This window comes from Ambystoma mexicanum, chromosome 9 (assembly GCF_040938575.1).
Source record: "Ambystoma mexicanum isolate Mex_15411 chromosome 9, UKY_AmexF1_1, whole genome shotgun sequence".
In the NCBI taxonomy this organism is placed as follows: Eukaryota; Metazoa; Chordata; class Amphibia; order Caudata; family Ambystomatidae; genus Ambystoma; species Ambystoma mexicanum.
Window position 1 is genome coordinate 523889882 of NC_090931.1, and position 20517 is coordinate 523910398.

A 20517-nucleotide genomic window follows, 5' to 3' on the forward strand; every position below is an offset into this window, starting at 1 on the left:
AAAAGGAATGGCACAGTAGTGATTGGGCGGTAGTTTGTGGGTATGGCAGGGTCTAGCGTCTGTTTTTTAAGCAATGGGAGTACCCAAGATTCTTTTAGGTTACAAGGTATGGATCCTGTTGCGAATGAGGCGTTAATGAGTTTTGAGATAAAGGGAGCCAGGTCTCTAGCTGCGTCCTTTATCAGTTGGGCTGGACATTGATCCCCCTGGCAGTTAGAAAAAATCATACTGTCACTCAAACCATCTGTCTCAATAATAGATACTTTAGAGAACTTGAAACAAGGATTGTTGATGTTTTTTTTTGGAGGGGTGATAGCTGTTTTGGGCTTAATATCCAGACTGAGCGAGGATTTTTTCGTGGCAATTTTAGATTGGAGAATTGTCACTTTGTTAGCTAGGGCTTGCTGAATGTTAGTGCACCATATTTTATCTTTGACATAGTTGTCAGGAACTGGGATGGGGGATTCTATTTCCTTTAGGATAATGAAGAGTTCCTTCATGCTAGAGTTGGCTTGGGCTATTCTAGTGTTGTAGGTTTCCCGTTTAGCCGACAGTATTGCCTTTTTGTAGAGGGTAGATTTATCTCTCACAGTGCTCTTATTTTCTTCCGATGGTTGTAGTTTCCATGCGACCTCGCATTGTCTTTTTCTGGTACGAAGAGTTTTTAGATGGGGGGTGTACCAGGAGTTGAGGTGGGCTTTGGGTTTGCTACGTCTCACTTTCAGTGGTGCAATTATGTCCAAGGCAGAGGACATAATTTTGTTGTACTCATTCACTAGAGTTTCAGGGTCCAGGTTATCTGGTAGAGAATTAAGTGTGGGGAGGATGAGCGGGAGTAGGTTATCTGGGGTGATGTTTTTCTTGTTCCTGGTCGGGATGGATGATGCCGGCTGGACTGAGGTAGAAGTAGGTCTGACCGTTTCTAGAGCAAATGTTATAAGGTGGTGGTCTGTCCAAATTAGTGGGGAGATCGATAGGATAGAGGCCTTACAGTTGTGGTCTGCCACCCAATCAAGTATTCTACCCTTGTTGTGGGTCGGGTGAAGTACTTTTTGTGAGAAGCCTAGTTCAGAGTAAGTTAGCCACTCTGCTTGCCTGTGGGTCATTTTGGTCATTGAAGCCTAGGTTAATATCCCCTAGCAGGATGACTTGTGATGATTGTTTTAGGTTATACGATAGAATGGTGGAGATGTCCTCCTCGAAGGTTCCAATAGGGCCTGAGTCTCTTTGGCAAGAGCAAACAATCACAGGGCTGTTTGTTACCTCAGCTCTGAGGCTATAATGAAATTCATCTGGTTTAGCCGTAACGAGATAAAAAGTGAGGGATTGGTGCCGTTTACGTTTGAATCTGAGGTGGAGGCAACAGAATTTCTAGAACCACTGGATAAGGGTGTTGTAAAGTTCACTGAAGTAGGCAGATCTGGCACGCAATCAGAAGCTGGTCCAGAATGGGATATGCTGGAGATATTGAAATCAGTAGCCAATATGAAAGGTTTACCCTGGCTGGAACCGATGCTCTCTGCGATCTTGTGTCCTAAAATATCTCTTTCTGATACATAGCCATTCAAAAAGACAGGTACAAAAATCATTTCTTGGAATTCTTGTGGATATGTAAATTCAATGAATTGGCATTCTATGCTACCACTTAATGATCAACCGACGATAATAGCACAAGAATCCATGAAAACTGTCCCACTCCCGATGCCTGGATATTTGACTTTTTCTTTACCTGCAAAGAAATCTCTTCAAGGGCGTCCATCCGGGGGCTTGATGGTTGCTGTCAATAGATCTTTGAAGGCTCAATCGGAATTAGTTTGGGAATCTGCTAGTTTATTGGGGATTCATCTAGCAATACCATCATTAATATATTCCTCATTAATAATAATTTCCTTATACTGGAATCCTGCCTCTACAGCAATCGACGAGATGATGGATGAGCTAGATATGTGTTTATTATATACATATATATATATATATATATATATATATATGTATATATATATATATATATATCTGCCAGATATCAGACATGCGAAATTATTATAGGCGGTGACTTTAATTGTGATTGCAGAGATGTGACTGAGAGCCTTATACCCAAGTCCCCAACTCCTTCACATACTAGAGGAGCTAAGTTTAGAGAACTCCTCACTGATTGGGATATGGATTTAATGACCACAAATGACATGAAAACTAAAGTTACGTTGGCACGAGGCACGAAGAACTCTACGATACATTTTATATACGTTTCTCACAATTTGATCATGCATATAGCACCGCTAGCAATAGGCCAGATAGACATCTGCGATCATGCACAACTTTCCACAATTTTAAATTTGAAATGTCAAAAGCTTAGGCCAAATATAACATTGGCGTTGGTGGAAACTAATCGATTTCAACATTCCATTAGATGGAATCAAGGGATGTGCAACTACGTTACTAAACATATATCCTGAGAAATGGGCTCAGACGAGAAGGGAGAGATTATAGAAAAATATCTGGCACGCAATGTTCTGAAATGGATACGCACTTGCGAGGTTTTGTAAAATACAAAGCAATGTGAAACATACACATCTTTATGATCATACTTGTAAATTACTGAAAAGAGATAAAAATGGGGAACTTAGACATTTGAAGAGAAGCAATTTGGGCGGCGAAGACAGTAAGGCAAGGCGGAACAAAATTCTATCTGTTTATAAACAAAATTTAAGATTTGCCCGCATTTCAAGATACGAGGTGAATTGTTCATTAATTTGCGCCATCACGTCTCACGATACTCGCGTAATTTGGCGCACTTTGAAAGCTGATAATAAATGTGTTGCATTGTTTTCTCCGAATTGTATTCCCGATCAGACATGGCAAACCTATATAAGGGCTAAATATCAACTGCCTTGCGATTTTCGGCACGCACCAAGTGTTCCTCTGGAGTATTACAATATCCCTAGGTTGAAGTGGAATTGTGGTGATATTGTTTGGGCAATTTCTAGGCTGACATATTCAAAAGCTGCAGGGCCAGATGGCCTTCCCCCATGTCTTTATAAAGCGGACCCTGCGTTGTGGGCTGTCATTATAAAAAACAAATTTGAAACTATCCTTAATTCTGGGGATGTTCCACCTTCATGGCTAACTGCAAACATAGTACCTATATTTAAAAAGGGTGATCCAGCTCGGCCAGAGAACTACCGACCAATATCACTAACACTGGCAAACATTTTCGCGATTCTTCTTTTACATGAGCTTGAGAAAGTGATTGAGGTCAAAGGTTTATACTCAAAATTTCAAACTGGTTTTAGGAAGAACATGAGTACAACCCTAAATGCAGTCATTATGTCACATATTATTGCCGGAGCAAAGTAAAAGAATTCTAACCCTGTTTATATAGCAATGATTGATATGAGCTCAGCTTTTGATACCGTTGTTTGCAATCTGTTATGGAAGAAAATGATGAAGCTACAAATTCCAATTGTTTTGTTGTATTAGATTATAAAGCTCCACACGAATACATCATATAGAATAAGAATTTCACCGGAAGGTGGCACCATGGGTCCAATCTGTACAGAAGTAGGCTTGAAACAGGGTTGTAACCATGAGGCCACCCTGTTTAACCTATATCTATCTGATTTGGGTGAGAATTGGGAAAATGGGAATTTGTTTTCGGTTAAAGTTGGGAATATCCATCTGAAATTGATTGCTTTTGCAGACGATATTATTTTGTTCGACCCTACCCCGGCAGGGCTTTAAGCTAAACTCTCACTTTTTGAGATATTTGCAAAAGCACATAATTTGACTCCCAACCCAGTAAAAACTGCTATCATGAAATTCGGAGTGAAATCTAAAAAAGGCAATCATAGATGGCAAATAATGAACACACAAATATCATGTACTAACAATGCAATCTACCTAGGGTATTATTTATCAGCCCAAAATTCTATCAATGCATGGTCTGCAATCATTAAAAGCAAGACTCAACCACTCTTGTCTCAAATGAAAAAGATATATACCCGGTATTGCAAATCCCGTTAATAGAATTTATGACATTAAAAATTGAAAGGGTCAAACTCTACACACTTGATGTCTGCTTATGCGACAGGACTGGTGTGCTTGATAGTTTACAGGGCTCTTTTCTGAAATCCGCAATGTTCTTACCAATGTCGGTTCCAAATGCTATCATCCGACATGAATTGGGGCTGGTATCGCTTTCAACTCGATGGAAATGGAGACAGCTGTCCAGCTATGTTAAAATACACTATCCACCTACTAATTCATTGTACATGGACATGAACAAAAGGCTGGGCTCTCAAACCTCTAATTCCTTTTTTAATTACCATTCGATAATGCAACAAATATTAGGTGATGCAAACATCACTGTCGACGATATACAATACCAACCTAGCTATGCCAAAATAAAGCTTTTCGAAATGAATTGGTGTGTAACTATCGATACGATCATGACCGATAGGCTATATAAAGAATATGGTCTACATGTAAAGCAGCGCATCCCACGTTATGACCATGTTACATTATTTCCTTGTGAATATACTCGAAAGGTATATATTCGTTATAGACTGAACTTATACCGCACAAGAGAAAGAACTAAGAATTGGAAAACGATTGAATCAAAAGGTTGTGAGGGATGTCGCTTTGATGAATGCAATGAACCTTATGAAACATTGAAGCATTTCATACTGTACTGTCCTCATTTTAACAACATCGAGATTGATGACATTTGTGAATACTGAATATGTGGACTGTCTCGAAGCCCTGTGGTCTAGAATGATGCAGGGACTACATAAACACCTAATTTATGAGCTGCCAAGTTTTTGCAAGCATATTGAGAAGGAATTGAAGTTATTTATGTAGTTGACCTGCTCAGATCTCTTAAAGGAAACAAATTATTTGCATTGTATCTATTTTATACAACTGCTTTAATATGATTGAATAATGGTCAATTTTAAGATTTTAGATTTTTGTAAAGGTTCTACATGAAATTGTTTTTTGTAACTGAACCAAATACAAATAAAGTTAAAAAACAAAATGAAAATGATTGCGCCCTACACATGCCTGTCATATCAGGTTGCGAAAGTGATTTGGACAGATTGGAAGATTTCAAAGAGACAGCACAATAAGTATCTCTTTTCACCGCCAACTATGACTGTGGTTTATTTTGCTTCTAGAGCACTGCCCAAGTGCTTTTCAAAAATGTATGAATTGGTACACATGATGAAGGCAAAATATGACAGAAAAGAGAGCAAGAACAAGGAAAACCAAACGGAAAGAAAATGTATTGTTAATCCAGAACAGGATAATGAACGTCCAGCAAGCCTGCACAACGTGGGATAAGTGAAGCCATCACACCCACACAAAATACACAGATACGACATTAGTGTGAGACAGGACTAAAAGTAAAAAAGTCATGTTGTCATGACTAGCTAGCATGCACGTAAGTACTGATCAACCAAATATGGTTTCTAGCAGAGTCTGCTGCATTGCGCTGGAGGCCTTCACAACAGCTATCCTAGGTATGCCAGCATAGGAGCAGGAGGAATTCAAAGTGCCTGGGGAGTTTAAAAAGTCACACTGCAGAACAGCATAGATTGAAAGGAAGGCGAGAAGTGTGCATAACAAGAGGTAGAATAATTTGAGAAACGATCACGTGTTGAAAGACTACCACATGAAAAACAATGTGTTGTGAAAAGTTATAAGAAAGAAAAATACCAGGGTGCCAACTGTAATAATTTAATCAACTTGATAGCACATCAGTGGGATGCCACACTCTAACAAGACATTCAATTATGTGACTATGCGTCCTGTAACTCCAGTAGAGTGATTTACTTTTTTGAATGCCATGTGGCAAAAGCTACATGGTCTGGCCAGATAAAAACGAACAATATGAATGCGCTGGTTACTAAATACTACTTGGAAATCTAATAATCAAATTTCGCAGAATCAAATTCTAGAAGTGGTTCCGTGACCACATTGGTTGTGGAGGGGTGGAGGGTGGGTTATGAGAAGAAAATTCCCCAACATAAAGCCTATGTGAACACAGTGGCGATTCAGGCACGAATACGAATTTGAAAATGCGGGTACAGGGAAGGATTGTGAATGGTAGGCACTATAAAAGACTGCGCTCATTCTGGCTTAAATGGTCCCTGCAAAGTTCTTAAGTGTCCCATGGAAGTCCTGACAATTTTAGATGGATAGCTGACAAGATGTTTAATTACAGCATCAATGAGAAAGTAACATGCAAAATTTGGCACCATGTTTATTTCTTTTAGTTTTTCAGTAGGGCGCTACATGCCCTAAGGCCTCAGAGCGCAGCATGTAAGAAGAGAACAGAGCAACAAAGCCAATCGATCAGCAGGATTATAAATTAGTCGATCCTATCAAAAAGAATGTTTTTTTACACATCTCTTGAAGGTAGCCAACGAGTTCAGTTTTAATAGCAGGTGGAAGGGCATTCCATTCCCGCGGTGCATGGTATTTTTTTGAGATGAAAATGCGGTTGAGATAGCTGTACGGTGTTATAGAAGCGCAAATCCCCGATTGAGAATTTAAGAGAACCTCCGAATAAGTAGGAAGGCGCACAATTATTCTGCTATTTGTATGTAAGAGAAAGGGACTTGTTGTATTCTCTACTTGATAGGGAGCCAGTGCAGTTTCCTCCTGAAGTCTGACATGTCTTGTCTAGAGAGCCCAAAAACTGCCCTCAAAGCACCATATTGGGTGGTCTGGAGGCGGTGGAGATTGCCTTGTGATAGATCCAGTAATAGACTGTTACAGTAGTCCAACGTAGAGTTCACGAGCGCTGATGCCAACAGCTCTCCGTTAGGAACAAGATACGTAGGGCCTAATCTGATGGAGCAGCTTGATGACATGTCCACAAGATGAGCGTATTTGTGAAACTTGTTTTTTCCATGGACAATTCAGCATCAAAGTACACTCCTAAAGTTCTGACCGCTTTACTGACAGCAATGTCAAAATGTGAATATTGGGTTTAAAGTTTCTTCAGACAGGGGCTGGATGCCATGATGAGGAGCTCAGTCTTGGAATCATTAAGGGCGAGGAGTTTTCGGCCATCCACGTCTGAATTGGATGGTATACTCTATTCACAGAGGCTACTCCCTAGAATATTCGCCCAAGAGTTGAAGAAGGATCTGGGTGTCGTCCGTGTAATATGGTAATGTGTTTTACAAAGCTGCAGAAAAAGAGATTATGGCTATTTCAGGAAAAGTTTACAGTTTCTCCTTCCATTAAAGAAATATGAAGATCCAGAAGATGTAATGGTGCCCATCCTGCACAGGAAACCATCTCACTATGACGATTTCTACAGAAATATGCATATAAAAGAAAGCCTTTCATATATCAGCTAGACTACCACCTTGACAATATACCAACAGTGTTGAATACTGGGACTGCACCTATTGGTTGAAGGCCACATGTATTAGTACCAGAGGACCTAGTGGGCAAGAACTAAACCGTATGATGGTCCCTTACTTTTATGGGTAATCTATGATAGTTCACTTACTTTACTCACTCCGAGCACCGTTCCAGGACTGCAGTGATGGACACCTTTTTCTATGTATTTAGTAACTTCTTCCCTAGTCAGGATAACACTCCAGTGGCAAACCACGCTGAGCCATCTTGCAGGTGTTGGATTGCTGATTTTCCTTTGTATAGACTGCCTGGGACATAATATTAATTGTCATAAAGTCACAAAGCTCCGTCCTCTGCACTGGTAAGTGCCTTCTATAATTAATGGATTGCTGCAGACAGGGTCTGTACAGGAAAGGGGCACGGTAGTTGATTGGAAGGGTATGGCAAAGTTTATTTATATAGCACTTATACACAGTCAAGTGTTTCAAAGCGCTCAGGGGGGGGGGGGGGAAAGGAACACTGAGAAAAACAAAACAGTCTCTCAGAGCCCTTGAATTTCTGAGACGAGAATGGTCTGCACAGGCAGATTAAGTGAATATGATACATTTAACAGTTTAGATACAGCAAATAGGTCTGGCGGATTCTGCAGTTTTTTCCAAGTGCACATTAAGGGGTGAAGACAAGGGAGAACAGACAGAACGATTGTCAGGCAAGGCTGTATACAGATCATGCAAGTGCGGGATGGTAAGGGAACCAAATGCACCCAATCAGGACTGACTGGTGAAGAGCGGAGAAAGAAGCTCAAGGTTTTATTAAAAGTGCAGTGGGGTGTAGAGCCTTGCAGCAAGTGCAGAAGGTCTGGCAGTGGTGCCGGGGACATGCAAGACTCTGAGGTACACCAGGCGGTCAGTCAATAAGCTGTGTGGAAGGAGAGCAGAGAGCAAGGTTAGCAGGGTAGGTTGGGAGAAGGAAGAGGAGAAGAGAAAGGTCTTGAGTTTCCAGAACTTGAGAATTTCAAGCACAAGACGGAGGGTGGCAGGGAGGCTGTTCCAGAGGGAGGCACCTGCTGAGGAAAGGGATCTGGAGGGTGATTACAGCTGTATGCTGTGGGGGAACAATGACCAACTAATGGTGGTTATTTAAATGCTGCATTTTCTTTTGGTGTGTTCTTGTCGGTCATAATAGTAATGTTGTAAACACAGCGGTGTGAGGTGCAGTGGAGAAAAGGAAGCTATGGTATTTGCATTGTGAGGTGTTAAGTATGGGGTCGCTGGGGAGTTGGGGTGGTGAGGAGGCTGGTGCAGTGCGTAAGTAGAAGGGGGCGGGCCAGGGAACATAGTTCCACTATCTGTTACACTTCACCGATTAGGATTTATGTTGCTTGGATAACGAGGGGGTGAAACTTGCTATATGAATGGTTGAAGATCATTAAGGAATCATTCCCACCCCAACGTGGGATGTGCAAAGATTGGGCGGACGGTCTGAACCTGTCAAAAGGTCAACTTTCATTGCGCAGATGGAATTGTAGTCTCCTCGCACGCAGGAGGGAAATGTATGAATGGCTATAATGTGCGCTACGCTACGCTTGTAAGAAAGAAAACAAGTTCCGAAAATACTTCCAGTAAAAGAGGAACAGTGAGAATTAAAATGACCAGCAATCATTGATAAGTGTAAACATTAGAACTTATATGGGGTTACTTGCTTCCACAACATAATAAGAGAAAAATAACCATTATTGTTTGTTGTATGAAAAGGGTGTTTTTTTCCCCCCATACTAAACAGCTCTTAAAAAATACATTATAAAGTTTTAAGTTAACTATTCCAAATGTATGGCGTCTTGTGTAACTTATTTTTAAATGAATGGGAAGCCACTCAATTGCGCTGTGTGGGCATGTATTAATCATTTCATGCAATACTAGTTGCGGAAAAGGTTATTATAGTCTTGTCTGCCAGTCTGGTAGCCCTTATGTTGGGACCTGCTGTCAGCCCACTAGTCCGTCTACGTAGGTCCTTGTCCATCGGTCCACCAGCCGTTAGGTTGGCCCCTAACCGTATTCAAGCCATTTGCGGTGTCCTGTCAATGAACCCAGCCCCTACTAGCGTGTCCTGCCTGACAGCCCAGCCAATTGCTTGGCGCTTTTCAGTCAGTCAAGCACGGTTGCTGTCAGTGTGGCCTGTCTCAGAAGCCATCATCCAACCTGCTATCTGGTGCTGTCAATCATCCTTACCTCAAGTTGTCACTCAACCTGCTCTGAAGTCCTGTCAATATGTCAAACCCATCTCAGGTCGTGTGCAGCCTTTTCCATCCTTTAACCACTACTCCAAAATACCCCTTTCTCAACTGCTATAATTCTTCACATTTCGTGTGTCAGTAAAGTTCGTCTCTTACCTTGTAATATACGTCGAACTGTATGTTCTCTGGCAGGGAGCGAATCTCGCGGCGGGAGCGACTGTAGCTGTCCACCACTGCCGAAATAGCCGTATTGTATAGAGTCTCTGGAATCCACTCCAGTTCCACCGCCGCCATCATGTGCGGGTCTTGCGGGGGGAGGGGGGACGCCCCCCGCACAGTCGTAAAGCGATCCCCACTACCTCTCAGGTAATGTTCCTACGCACCGCACATGTGAGAATGAAAACACCGCATGATAGATATTCGCACCTTCCACCGTTGTTTGCAGTTTCAACCAAATATTCACACACTACCCCTTTGCAACCCCTGGGGGATGCTTAACACCTCTTCTTTCTCCCGTTTTATTTTTACTATCCCTCCCCAACATCTGCGTGCTCGCAGTGTTGACGTCAAGGCGCAAGTGCTGCGGGAAAGAAAAGGGACTTCGTAGGGAAACACTTCCCTGTGCAAATAAGACGGTCATTTTGAAATAGCACCACGAAGTTGTAGAGTTAAACTCATATTTGTTTGCAAACCTCCAAATAAAACACGAATAACTAAGTTTTTATACAAGTATGGATTGCTATTTTCAGGGTATTGCTTAAACAACATATCATCCTTATCAATGAATTACTATTACAGTTGTCTTGACGTTCACAAGTATAACTGAGCAAAAAAGGGCTGACATACCTTCCAATTTGGCCTTATTCTATGAGCTCCAGCTCTTCACTGTTTGGACTACTTCCTTACAGTGGGGTCAGAAGTGTGACCTATTCATTATTTAAACTCGGCCGTTCTTCAAAAAGGTTTATACTTGTTTAATTCAGATTGTCAACACATACGTTAGAAAGTCATAATTCTATTAAAGACAAGGAGGCAAGGATTAGGCTTTAAAATAAATAAATATAATTTCATTTAATTTCTCTTATCTTTCTCGAGTAGCATCAAATAACATAGAAGCCAACATTCCGTAGCACCTAGGAAGGAGATTTTGTGTAAGAAATCGGGAGACGTTATTTTTCCCATAGGAATACATTGGCGCTGTGGTGGCCCGCTCCTGGTCACCGGAGCGGGCCACACCAGATGTCGGTTTCACACAACGGGATCCCCAACGCTGCGCTCACGCAGCGCCCAGTATGCAGGGGTCACCATGCCCACCCCGGATCACCAGGCATTTCTTCCTTGCTGGGGGAACCCAGCGCTTGGCGGTTTCGGCCGTGGGATCACCCAGGCCGGGCCACCGAAGTAGGCCACATCACATGGCCAACCCCAATCCCAAGAAATGCACACAGACACGAGTTGCTGCTTCCTGGGGCTCTGCTGCACTGGCTTGTTCGTGCCAGCAGAGTCCCTTTTATTAGAGAGGTGTCATGACAAGGTCATGAGCTCTCTAGTATTGTAACCATGCACAGCACATAACATCCCTCCTTTATTATAAACAACCAAAATTCACACCCCACTGCAACGGCGACCCTGAACTGGGTATGACTTTGTGCTTTCTAGTCCGCGCACCCATTCTGATCCTATATCATCACTGCAAACACAAGGTGCATTCCAGTCCGAGCACCATAGCTCTCAACCATTTCTGTTGCAAAGGCGGGTGAAATCACCCGATTTTGTTTTTGGCGGGTGAGACATCCATTGCAATAAATGGGCGTGCAGGAGGCTTGGCGGGTGAGTCAGCCTTTTACAAGGCGGATGACACCCGCCAAAAGCGTGTGAGTTGAGAGCTATGCCGAGCACCCCCTCGTAACTACTCAAAACTTTGAACGTTAACCACTGCAAACAAACAGGTGTGTTCCAGTCCGCACACCAAGGGGCCCGACAGCGGGCTGTTTGACCTCAGAAGATTCTGGGATCGAACTGGCCAGTGGCGCTGCTGCAGGACAAGAAGAATACATTTTCTTCATCTTCCTCCTCTCCGACATCATACTGCGTTCTCCTCTGGTCTTCCACCACTTGGACCACAGCCACCCTGGTGGTCTTTCTCCCCTTTGACTCACTCCCCCCCCACCGATGTCCCTGCCATGCTGGCTGGTGTCGGGCGAGGCACACCCTTGCGAAGTGATCCACCTTCCCGCACCTCCCACGGTTGTGTCCTTTCACAGGGCAGTCCTGTGGGTGCGAAAGATCCCACCCGCACAAATGGCATATGGTGGCATTGGGGTCTCTCCTTGGCCAGTCTCCCCTCATCATCGGCTTTCCTCCTTGCCACTTGCCGACAGCTGACACCTCCTCCAGCTTGACCCGCTGCATGGGGGCCTCCAACTTGAGGTGTTGTCTGGATGAGTCCATGACGGAGGCCCGCACCTCTGCTAGCACCTTGGCACGGCCAAGGTCCAGGATCCGTTCGAGAGTTAGCTCTGAGTCCCTCAGTACTTGCTTGCGCAGCTTTGAAGAACTTCAGCCGTAGATGATCTACGCCCTGATCTCGTCCTCCTCAAAATTTCCCAGGGCACAGGATAGTGCAATGCTGCACAGCTTCCCATGAAATGCATCGAGGCTCTCCCCTTCCTCTTGCCTCGCGCACATCATCCTGAACCGTTCGTAGTCCCTGTTGACCATGAGTCGGAAATACTCGTTCGGGGCTGCGATGGCAGCGTCATAGGATTGATCCACGGGCATTAGTGTCTTGAACAGCCTATGGACTGCCAGTCCGGTGGAGTACAGGAGGGTTGGGCGTTTGGCCTTGTCCTTCATTTCCACCGCCTCAAAGTATAGTTCCAGGTTTTCTACCCAGGCTGTCCACCGGGGTCCCAGACTGGCAGGCTCACCCGCAACATCAAACTAAGGTATTGGTGCGAGCTGTCCTCTACATGTCCCTTCGTCGTCCGACATGATGAACGCTGAGCAGGATGCCAGGTGTGAACAGCACTGGTGAGTCTTAGGGTGCTTTCACAGTCACTGGGCCTAAGGTGGCTAGACCCGCCAGAGTAAGTCCTTTGAAGGCGCACAAGTACTCTTTGAGGAGCCGCTACCCTCAGTTAATTCCTAACTGATGGTGATGTTCCAGCGACTGTCCCTCACTACTGTTGATGTCCTGGTCCCAAAAGGCGCACGAGCGCTCCACAAGGAGCCGCTACCCTTGGGGAGATATAGGGCCTCATTACAACTCAGGCGTTAAGGGTTAACGCCACCGTTAACCCTTAACGCCTGATTCCGATTTTAACGCCTGCTTTTAGCATACAGCAGCAACCTGACGGCGGTTACAGAGCAAGACTCCTGGGTAGGCTGGTCAGTCCACTGGATGGCCCAGAGACACTTCCGAAGGCTTACGTGCAGGAGATGGTGAAGATGCCGAGAATAGTTGTTCCCACTATTCCAAAGGGTAGAAGTACCAGTACAGGCCTTCTCGTTCGATCAGAGGTAGAAAGGGTTTCACAAAGCGACAGCGGTGCAGAGGAGCAGTCCTTCAGCGGGTCACCAGCGATTCCTCGGTTCAGCCTCGTAGTTGCAGGATACTTGGCTCCTGTATTCCTTTGTTCATGAGAACTCAGGAGATCGACATGGTAGTGGTGTTTCCTGCCTCCTCTTATCCACGGTTCCCTTCGCGCCAAAACGGAGAGGACCCAATGGGAGATCTGCTCACAAAACACTCACACCATACGTGGACCTATCACATACCACGGTGGTCCCAGGCATTCACGACACACTAGACTCTCTGGCACCCAGGATGTGTATTGGGACCAGAGAGGCACACACAAGGCCTGTAGAAGCCCGCGAAAGCATCAGTGTTTCGCGGGAAAGTACATGCCCAAATAAGGAAGGCCCCGGGTCAGCTCGACCTGGGGAAGGTGAAGGGGGCAAGACAGTCAGCGGATAGGACAAAGAGCCTCATGGTCTGGCCATTTTGGAAGCCAGGCCACCATTTTGGGCTAAGCGCGAGAAACGCGCTTAAATAGCCAAAAGGAGCTCAAAACACAAAGAAACGATCGCTGCCACCAGTCCCGTCCGTGATTCACTTGCACCGTTCATTAACAATCCAAAGAGAGTGTCTAGGGCCTGTAGAAGACTAGAGACCCAAGAGAGCAGTAACTTAGCTTACAGTGCCCTCTTGTGCCATGTTGCGCGAAAGTTGCAACATGATAAAAGAACTACGGAAAACAACGTTTCCCGGTACTGACTGTCTTAAGGGCATGTCAGTTTCCCCGTAAGAATGGAGCAAAAGCCCAGAGGAGTGCGGCAGAAGGCTGCGCTTCTCTGGCAAAGTCTAGATCATGGTGAAAACAACAGCAAAAAGTTTAGGGGTTGCCACATGGAAGGAAAATGACCCACAATTAAGAAATCTTTCCTAACACTCGCACCTCCCAGACTATGGACAGGGGGAACTAATCCACCCCTGGATGAGTCTCTTGTTCAGGTCGGTTAAACATTCTGGACAACCCATCAGCATTGCTATGTTGGACACCTGGCCTATGCTCAATAGTGAAGTCAAAGCCTTGTAGACTTATGGACCACCTAAGCAACTTTGGATTCTCTCCCTTCATATTCATCAGCCACTTTAAGGGCTTATGGTCAGTTTGCACAGTGAAGTGGGTCCCATAGAGGTAGGGCCTCAGCTTCCGTAGGGCCCACACAACAGAGAAACATTATTTCTCCACTGTGGACCATCTGAGCTCTCTGTCCTTAAGCTGGCGACTAATAAAACCAATAGGGTGTTCCTTACCCTTCTCATCTACTTGCGATAGTTCAGCTCCTATCCCAGTGTCAGAGGCGTCCGTCTGCACAATAAAAGGTGATAATCAGGGGCCCTGAGAAAAGGGGCCTGGCACAAGGAGTCTTTTAAGCCATTGAAGGCCTTCTCACACTCGTCGGTCCAAGTTACCTTCTTGGGTTTCTTCGGAGTGGTGAGGGCAGTCAGAGGGGCAGCTATGGTGCCAAAGTCTGCCATGAAGTTGCGGTAATACCCCGTGAGTCCTAAGAAGGCCCTCACTTGGGTCTGTGTAGTGGGGGTAGGCCAGTCTTGTACTGCTTGTACTTTACTGGGAAGAGGCTGTATCCTCCCTCCACCTACTTCATGTCCAAGGTAAACCACTGAGCCTTGTCGAATCTGGCATTTACTAGCCTTTATGGTCAAGTGTGCTTTCTGAAGAGCCTGGAGCACAATCCCGAGGTGTTTCACATGGTCTTCCCAGGTGGCACTGAAAACTGCTATATCATCCAGATATGCAAGACAAAATTCATCCAACCCATTCAACACATGATTCACAAGCCTCTGGAAAGTGGCAAGTGCATTCTTCAACCCGAACGGCATTAAACTGAATTGGTAAAGACCGTCTGGAGTGGAAAACGCTGTCTTCTCCTTGGCATGTTCTGCTAAAGCTATTTGCCAATAGCCAGCAGTGAGGTCAAACGTGCTGAGGTACTTGGAGGCACCCAAGGTATCCACCAGCTCATCTGTTCGAGGCAAGGGGTGTGCATCTGTCTTGGTGACAGCATTCAGAGCCCTGTAATCCACGCAGAACCTCAATTCAGAAGTGCCTGCCTTTGGAACCAAAACCACAGGGCTGGACCAAGGACTACTAGAGGGTTCAATCACCTCAAGGTCTAACATCTTGTTGACCTCGGTCTTAATGTAAGACCGTACTTTGTCTGACATCCTGTATCCCCTACTTTTGGTAGGTACACTGTCTCCTGTGTCTATGTTATGTTTGCACCAAGGTGTCAAACCAGGCGACTGTGAAAACAGGGGGGAAAACTGCCTAAGCAAACTTTTCACCTCATCCTGCTGATCAGAATTCAGGTGAGGGGCCACTCAGACACCCTCAAAGGAGCTATCTGAAGGACCGCTTTGGAACAGATCGGGGAGAGGTTCAGACTCCTCTTCCTCAACATCTGAAGCCAGTAGCAGTGCTGCGATTTCGACTCTTGGGACGAAAGCCTTCAGCCTAATTATGTGGAACACTTTTGGAGCCTGTCCAGGCCTTCCAAGGTCCACTAAATAGTTAACCTCACCCAGGGGCTCCACCACTGTGTAAGGGCCGGACCATTTGTCCTGTAAAGCTCGAGGCCTTATGGGATTCATGATCAGGACTTGCTGACCAGGTGTAAAGTTGATGAGGGAAGCTTTCTGGTCATACCAATGTTTCACCAGCGCTTGTCCTGCCTTCAATTTATCACTAGCCAAGCCCATCAGAAGTACCATCCGTTTTCTGAGCCCCAGCACATAATCTACTACGTTGTGGTAGTAACAGGGGGAGTGGGCATCTCCCATCCCTCTTTGACTATGGCTAAGGGTCCCCGCACAGGATGACCAAACAGAAGTTCGAAGGGGCTGAAGCCAACACCCTCCTGCGGTACCTCTCGGTAGGCAAACAGTAAGCATGGCAAAAGAAGATCCCATTTTCTTCTCTGAGGTTCTTCCAGAGCCCCAATCATGCTCTTTAACGTTCTGTTGAAACGTTCCACAGACCATTGGTCTGGGGGTGGTATGCAGAAGAGAACTTGTAGGTGACACCACATTCTTTCCACATAGCCTGCATATACTTTGACATAAAGTTGCTGTCTCTGTCGGACACAACTTCTTTAGGGAAGCCAAGCCTAGTAAAGATGCCAAGTAACGCTTTTGCAACTGACTTGGCAGTTACAGTTTTCAATGGGATGGCCTCAGGATATCTGGTAGCATAGTCGACTAGCACCAAGATAAACCTATTGCCTGAGGATGTCTGCGGGTCAAGGGGACCAATGATGTCGATCCCTACCCTTTCGAATGGTATTCCCACAACTGGGAGTGGTACCAATGGAGCCTGGATTGTTGAGCCACTCTTACCAGATAACTGGCAGGAAGCACAACTCCTGCAGTGACTTTCTACTTGCACCCCCATCTTGGGCCAGTAGAAGTGCATGGATAACCTTTGCTTGGTCCTCTTAATACCAAGGTGACCAGCAAGGGGCACTTCATGCGCCAGCTGCAGGAGGAAGGGCCTTACAGCAAGGGGAACCTCCAACCTCATATGGTCTCCTTCTGTAGACTCTGTGGGCTCACTGTACAGGAGTCCACCTTTCCAATAAATCTGATGCGTCCCAGGAGGTTCACCCTCAAGCTGGGAGCAGGCCTGTCTCCTTAGGCCTTCCAGAGATGGGCACTCACGTTGGCCTTTACTGAATTCTTCCCTGTCCGGACCACCTTCTACTAACAAGTCTTTTAGTTCAGGATGGTCATTGGGGTCAAATACTTCAGGCATCGTCACCTCCTCGTCAGACCCGGGCGATTGACCAACTTCCTCCACCGCAGTGGTAGGCGAGTTCGGGGGAATGTTCTCTTTCCCTCGTCTTGACTTTTTTACTCCTTTCGCCTTGGGTTTCCCCTTTGGCTGGGGCGGCGTATTGGTCTTGGCCAATGCTGCCCGTGTTTGAGACCGTGTGCAGGGTCTGTCGGCAGTGTCTCCTATGAGCCCTAAAGCTCTGAGATCGTTGCCTAGCAAGACCTTTCCTGGGACGTTTCTCTGAATGCTCACTGGAATCCTGACTGCTGTACCATTTAAAGTAAGATTTACAGGTATTACTGTCAGGAACCAGAATTGGAAATGCTGGAGTCGCTGGAAGTTCAGACTTCGATGAACTTTCTAGTCCTCACCCAACATGGCGCCGGTGCCTATAAATCTAGGCCCCGCCCACTACTCGGAGCGTTGAATCTGTGTTTGTATTCTTTCGAAGCACCGAGGCCTGTGTACTCGTTCTTCCTTCCCGTGCTGTTGATTCCCCTTTAGCCCTCCTGTAGTAGCATGTACTACACTTATATCCCTCTCTTTCTACCTGTCCTCCTTAGTTCCATACTTCTATTTTTTCCACCTTCCTTAATTGTTCGGCTGTTGGTTTTCCTCCTCTCCTCCTGGCTACACTAGCCCGCCTACCGCTCTGTGTAGTCGTCGTCGGCCCCTCTTTCACGGAACCCTTCCGTACTCCTTGCTTACCTCCCTGTCTGCTCGGCTTCCTGCCTCCTTCTTGCTGGCGGCCTCGGCGTCGCCTCTCTATGCCGCGTTCAGCGGAGCTTAATAAGGTGTCCCCTTTTGCTTCTCTTCTTGTGTGTATTACCGTTAACTTACTTCCTCCTTGTTTTCTGCTCTCCGCTACTTTCTTCATTCTTTGTATTCCACCCCTTTCTTCGTTATTCCTCCTTCCTTACTTTTGTTGTTTTTCTTCCTTGCTCTCTCTTCTTCTCTTTATCCATTGTAATTAGTATCCTCTCTTCGGATTGTGTATTCCACGATTACTATTATCCTGGACATTGTCCCTGAAGATCTGTGCCATCTCTTGAACTCATCATCTGAACCCATCTATGGACTAGGGTTTTTTCTGCCTTCGAGCTTTTTCCCTAGAATTGAGGCTGGCCCCCTGGGGTTCCCCTAGGGCAGGTCTTAACCTCTGCCAAGGTGGCCTCCGGAGGGGCCAGACCTTACCTACACAAAAAGAAGGTTCGAGCACCTGGAGTCAAAGGTTCAAGGACAAAGAGGAGACCCCAGAAGACCGAGACTGACCTTCAAGGATTTACCTCAGGGGAGTCAGGTGAGGAGAAAGGGGAGGTAGACTCGGATCTTGACAATTACTGGAAACATGCGAGGTGGGCCGTCAGCCAACTTAGTGGGCTTCAGAGTAGCTCTGGCAACTTCCTCTGAGTCTACCAAGGTAGAATCCACTACAGTTCGACTGCACCCACTATCCCTAAGAGCTGGAGTATCTACTCCATTGATCAGCACACTGTCTTTAAAGTACTGCTTGGTATTATCTGGAATCCTAGCATAAGCCTCTGCGACTTTAGGCTCCCAGGAACCCAGGGAAACTAAAACTACCTCAGCTTCTATCCCACTGGGGAAGGAATCTGAGGAGAAGGATGCTCCTGTAATCTCTTCTTCCTCGTAGGAGGAGAAGGCCAGATTAGCGGAGTGGACCCCCAAAGGTTTAACCTTACACCGGAGATCCCCCTTCACGTGGTCAGTTGCTCCACAAGCAAAACAAGATCCTTTGGGTCTGTTTACATAGGGAGGCTTATTGTAACCAGAGTTCTGTTTCGGAGGCTGACCTCCACTACCCTGTGAGTTCTCTTGTGTCTTACCCTTATTTTTCTTTTTGTGGCCCTTTTGAGAAGAAGATTTATCAGATTCTCCACCCTCCTTATCTTTGGACTTTTTCCCTTCCTCCTGCTTACCAGGATGAGTTTTGTCCTTATGGGACACTCGATGTGACACCCATAAATCTGCGGCAATGGCAAGCTTCTTAGGATCGATCTCCTTCGAATCGGCCAAATGCTGCTTAAGCTATGGGGAAGAAGATGCAAAAATATGTTCCAGCATGACAAGACCTATCATGCCTTCAAAGTTAGAAACCTTATAACCTTCAACCCAGCCAGTCAAGTTTTTTAAGGATTCGGTTACATAAGATACCCAAGTACCACCTTCTTTTTTCTTATACTCTTGGAATCGTTTTAAATTTTGGGCAGGAGTCTTTCCAAACTTTAAAATGAGAGTTTGCTTTAACATTGCAAAATCCGCTCGCTCAGCCTTCGACATTTCCATAATGGCACTACAGCCAGAATGGGGCAGTCTACTGAGTAACCAGGCAATCTTATCAGCATTGTCAACTTGTTGAACTTCACATGCATACTCAAACGTATTCAGCCAGTCAATAATATCATTCTTTTCTTCATACACACTGAGCAGATCTTTTAGAAACCGTGGATGAGAGGAGGCCCCAGATCCATGTCCAGGACCCTTGGATCCATTTGCAACCTGAAGCTTGGCCAGTTCCAACTGGTGATCTCTGTCTTTCTGTTTTTCTGCCTGTTCGATTTTTAGCTTGGCCATACTGAAATCAAGCTCCTTCTGCCTAAACAGTAGCTCTTGCTTTTTGAATTCAAGCATGGCCTCTCCATCAACACTGGCAGAGGAAACATTAGACATCTCCTCCTCCCTGTCCTCGTGGTCGCGGTGGACGAGTGCAGCGGCAGAACCGTCGGTTCTACCAGTGAGAGCAGCCCCACCTCCTTCCGCACTGTCCTCAGAAGTTATAGCGTCAAGCTGCGCTTCTTGCCATGCCACGATTCTTTGGATCATATCCAATTTGGTGCCTTGAGAGGAGACACCTCTCTCCGCACACATCTTTTTCAATGTTTCAGATTTAGAAGCATTTAAAGTTAACAAGGTATTTGTTTCCATGCTGATAGATAGGACTATGGCCTTTTTAAAAGTTATACTACGACAATTCACCACGTGTCAAGGTAGGAATAACTTGAAATGCCTTCGCTCGTGCGCAACACTGGATGCCTTCAGTCGTATCCCACCCCTGTACACCAATTTGTTAAGATGGATTTCTGAACTCTGTCCTGGAGGGGCAGAGGTTCAGAAGGCCAGCCTAGTTTCTTGGAACAGGGTATCCTCTGGACAAGCCAGACCAATCAAGGTAGCGATCGCGGCGGTCAAGACTAGGTCTCAAGAGGGGTGAGGGTGACTGAAAGCACGCAATGAGCACACAAAACAAGGACACTTACAAATTACTCCAAGCAGGTGTTATATTAAAAATATAGACACATTTATTACAAGGCCTTTGTAACATTGACCGCAGCGAGAAATCACAATAAAACTCAAGTAAACCAACACATCACAATCAAATAAATAAATATACAATTACCAACGAGTCTAACGAGTTAGACGCACGAAATGTGCAGACCACCTAGATGGGGAGGAAAACAGGCAGTGCGAGCAATAGTTAGACCCAGTCCGCCTTCAGAGGCACCTAACTAGAACGAAGTCCGAGCCCTACGA

General features: G+C 45.5%; 1 protein-coding gene across 4 annotated transcripts in view; it reads right to left on the reverse strand.

The window, feature by feature from the left end:
- APPBP2 (amyloid beta precursor protein binding protein 2) overlaps positions 1–10224 on the reverse strand; it is a 1587742-nt gene extending 1577518 nt beyond the window's left edge. For 2 of the 4 annotated variants that reach the window (XM_069615073.1, XM_069615074.1), the window contains exon 1: positions 9761–10174. In XM_069615073.1, coding sequence (XP_069471174.1) covers positions 9761–9901 — 141 coding nt within the window. In that variant the 5' untranslated portion in view covers positions 9902–10174. Of the gene's footprint in view, positions 1–9760 lie in introns of all 4 variants that reach the window. The other 2 variants (XM_069615072.1, XM_069615071.1) reach the window with 2 other exon arrangements.
- Positions 10225–20517: the final 10293 nt, after the last annotated feature.